The sequence below is a fragment of the Vespa crabro genome, chromosome 14 (assembly GCF_910589235.1).
Source record: "Vespa crabro chromosome 14, iyVesCrab1.2, whole genome shotgun sequence".
NCBI lineage: Eukaryota > Metazoa > Arthropoda > Insecta > Hymenoptera > Vespidae > Vespa > Vespa crabro.
Window position 1 is genome coordinate 4,049,689 of NC_060968.1, and position 3,832 is coordinate 4,053,520.

Genomic DNA, 3,832 nt, shown 5'->3' on the forward strand with positions numbered 1-3,832 from the left:
GAAGGGAGGGACGACGCATCAACGACGTTACCAACACATTTACAACCGCCGGATACGTCTCAAGATCTCCTTCTTATTCTCTTCTCCCATATATATATATATATATTTTTTTTTTTCGTCTCGTTTTATTATATTCGTACTTCTTTTTTTCTTCCTTTCTTTTTTCTTCGAATTTTTATTTTATCCTTTAAAGAAAAGGAAAGATACAGAGAGTGGGAAAGAGAGAGAAAGAGAGAGGAAAAGAAAAAGAGAGAGAGAGAGAGAGAGAGAGAAGGAAGAGGAACAACACCGAAGAAAGCGAGAGAGAGAGAGAGAGAAAGAAAGAGAGCATTTTTATTTTTAGCAAGTTCGTCCGCGGTTCTCTCTCTCTCTCTCTCTCTCTCTCTCTCTCTCTCTCTCTTGTTCTTTTGCTCTTTTGCTCTCTCACTCTCTCTCACTCGAGCATCGGTCGCAAAAACCGGTTCCTCTCTCGTGGCACCACTGCTCACCAAGGAAAGCACGAGGAACCAAGAGAGAAAGAGAGAGAGAGAGAGAAAGAAAGAGAGAGAGAGAGAGAGAGAGAGAAAGAGAAAGATACGAGAGTCCAGTATAGACGAAGAATCTTAAGAGAAAGAGAAAGAGAAAAAGAGAAAGAGTAAGAGATAGAAAGAACTTGGAATTTGCTCGTGTCCCAATACACATAGTCGCCGACGTCGTTTTCACGTTCCTCTATGTGAATATATATATATATAATATATATATACATATATCATACATATATATATATATATATAGAGGTAGAGAGAAAGAGGGACAAACATAACATATATTTATGTGACTATTCTTCTATCTCACTCTTTCCAACTTGTCTATCCACTAATCTATTGTTACTCTCACTCACACATACATATACATATATATATACATATATATATATATATATATATATCAGCAGAGATAGCAGACAGACTGCAGACATACACGCATATTTACCTCTCTCTTCTAACCTCCTACGTTATATCGATCGCATATGCACAAAACGGATTATAGTCCCTACAAGACTTATAGTCGAACGAAAATCTTTTATTTTATTATTGCTCGAAATAAATAAAAGAGAAAATAAAAGGGGGGAGATTGGAAGAAAGAGAGAAAGATAGAGGGAGAGAGAAAGATAGAGGGAGAGAGAGAGAGAGAGAGAGAGAGAGAGAGTGAGAGTTTGGATAAAGGGGGAGGAAAAATCGTTATGTGAAGAATGGCAACCGATTCCAGCAACAACGAGAACAACAATCGTCATCATCATCATCATAATCATAATCATGGGGTTAGAGCTGTCGCAACGACGACTACAGATCCAAGACGTAACGAAAAGCGCGCCGTTGCGGCCAGAGGTGCCGCTGGTGCACTTGCTCTCAGCGTATTGGCTGTCGTCCTCCAATCAGCTGCCACGGCTACCCCCGCCTGGGGATACTTCACCAATCCCGATGGTAAGTTTTTAGACTTTAATATTCTCTTTTCTTTCTTTAGTTTTCTTTTTCCTTTTTTCTTTTTTTTTTTTTTAATCGGTTTTATCATCATCATCATCATCATTATAATTATAATTTGGAAGCGTCGTCATTAAACTTCCACCATAAAGGATTCTTATTGAGAGACGTGGTTCAATTAAATTGTGATATTACAATATGGCGGCTCTACCACGTGGGTCACGTGGGATATGAGCAAAATATAACCAAGAAATTTCATGGGGAATTTAATGGCATTCGATTCGTTTTCGTTTTTCTTCGATCAAACTTTTCAATGATATGTAATTAATCTTTATTATTTTTATTATTATTATTATTATTATTATTGTTATTATTATTGTTATTATATATTATTATTATTAATAAATGATGAAATAGTTTCTCGATTGTATTCGTACTTTGAAAATGGCGTGTGTGATATAGCAAGCTATACATTGCGTTCATCCAACGTTTGTGTTTCATGTTATACGATGCGTTCACTGCAATTTCCCACATCGCGGAACGAACAATTTTGTTTTCAACCCACGCAAAAGATCGTATTTATGCGACCTGCCTCCTCCGAGGTCAAGGTTGACTTCTTTATTTCTCTCTTTTTCTCTCTCTCTCTCTGTCTCTCTTTCATTCTATCGTGCCAGTCGGTACAATATCATATCGTTCATTATGAAATAGAACACGCAAGAATCGCAATTTCAATCATCATGTTGACATTGATTAGTCGATATCATTCTGATCTCTAATGGTACCGTATTCCAATATCCTGTCAAATGTTGATTCAAATCGAAATTAAAAAATGCTAATTACCTTTCTCTTCTTTCATTTTGGCGAACAATCTCGCACGAAACAAATCAAATATTTTTAATATCGCTTAAGTATAAAACAAAAAAAATCTTATAAATTAAAATCAAACATATAATTCTTTTTTTTTTTTTTTTATATCTACAACCTTACTTTTTTCTAAACACTTGTACGTTAAACGAATTAATCATTTCCAATTGTATTTCTGTAAAAAAAAAAAAGAAAAAATTCGCATATAGATTAAGATCAAACTTTTTTTTACGAATTAAAAAAAATAAATGTAAATAAAAAAAAAAAAGGAAAAGAAAAAACAACAACAAAAATTGCAAATATCTATCGTTAATTCTTTTCTAATGACATTTAACACGTGAAAGAAATAAATACAATATTTTTCAACTCTAATGTCCTATTGGTTATCAAATAATTAAGTAACAACACGAATACCTTTCAGTATTATTATTTTTTTTTTCTTCTTTTTTTTTTTTCAATTACTTCAGATACGTAGAGAAATAATATCAAGCTCATTGTTCTATCGGTGAATTTTTTTAAAGGGCAGTTCTTGACACCAATCGGGTCAATGACCGCAGCACGGTCAAGGACACTTCATGTTCGATAAAACATTCGAGTCATTCTCCAAGCTTTATTATTGACGTTATGCCTACAGAGACATATATATATATATATATATATATATATATATATATATATATATATATAGACAGATAGATATATAGATATTTATACATTATATGTGAATACGAGTTGCATAAAATGACTAAACATATACATACATAGATATATATGTACTGTATACTAGAAGTGTACAGTCCATTCATATATCGCAATAGAGAGAAGATTAGAATCAAAACCACAAGTGTCCCCCCTATATACTTGCTCCCCTTCATGAAAGCTTTGACCTAATTCAGAACACGGCTTCCCGTATATGTCCAGTCAATTAATTCCACTGACTTGTTTTTACAGCTGTTGCACACATATTTCTAATATATACGATATATATATATATATATGTATGTATATATATATATTAGAAATATATATTAGTGCGTCTGTGCGTTTATGTATGTGTTTATAAACTAATAAAAAATTTTAGAAAATGAATAAATCGAAAATAAACCGAAAAAAATTTTACAAACTAATTGGGAAATTTGTCTGGCGGTAATCAGTAATTGGATATTTTTTTTTTTTTTTGATAGTTAAGAAAAAAAAAAAAGAAAAAGAAAAAGAGAAAAGTATTGCGAATAAATAAAATAACATTCTATCGTCATAAGTTCGTAACTACTTTGTCTCCTTTAATTCAACTTTTTCTTTTCCTTTTTCTTTTTTTTTTTCTTTACTCAAAAAATTGGAATACGTTAAACTTATGCATGTATGTATATCTACTCGTAAAACTTTTAAATAAGAAAAGAGATAAATAAAGAAAAAAAAAAAAAAAAAAAAAAAAAAGAAAAGAAAAGGAAAAAGAAAACAAAGAACAATACCCTAATAAATAATTAAAAATAATTTCCCTTTTTGTTTTA

General features: G+C 31.8%; 1 protein-coding gene across 1 annotated transcript in view; it reads left to right on the forward strand.

The window, feature by feature from the left end:
- The first annotated feature begins 321 nt into the window (after positions 1 to 321).
- Positions 322 to 3,832, forward strand: part of LOC124429101 — a 31,457-nt gene continuing 27,946 nt past the window's right edge. The window contains exon 1 of the mRNA XM_046973942.1: positions 322 to 1,463. Within this exon, the coding sequence (XP_046829898.1) occupies positions 1,232 to 1,463 (232 nt within the window). The 5' untranslated portion in view covers positions 322 to 1,231. The remainder of the gene's footprint in view (positions 1,464 to 3,832) is intronic.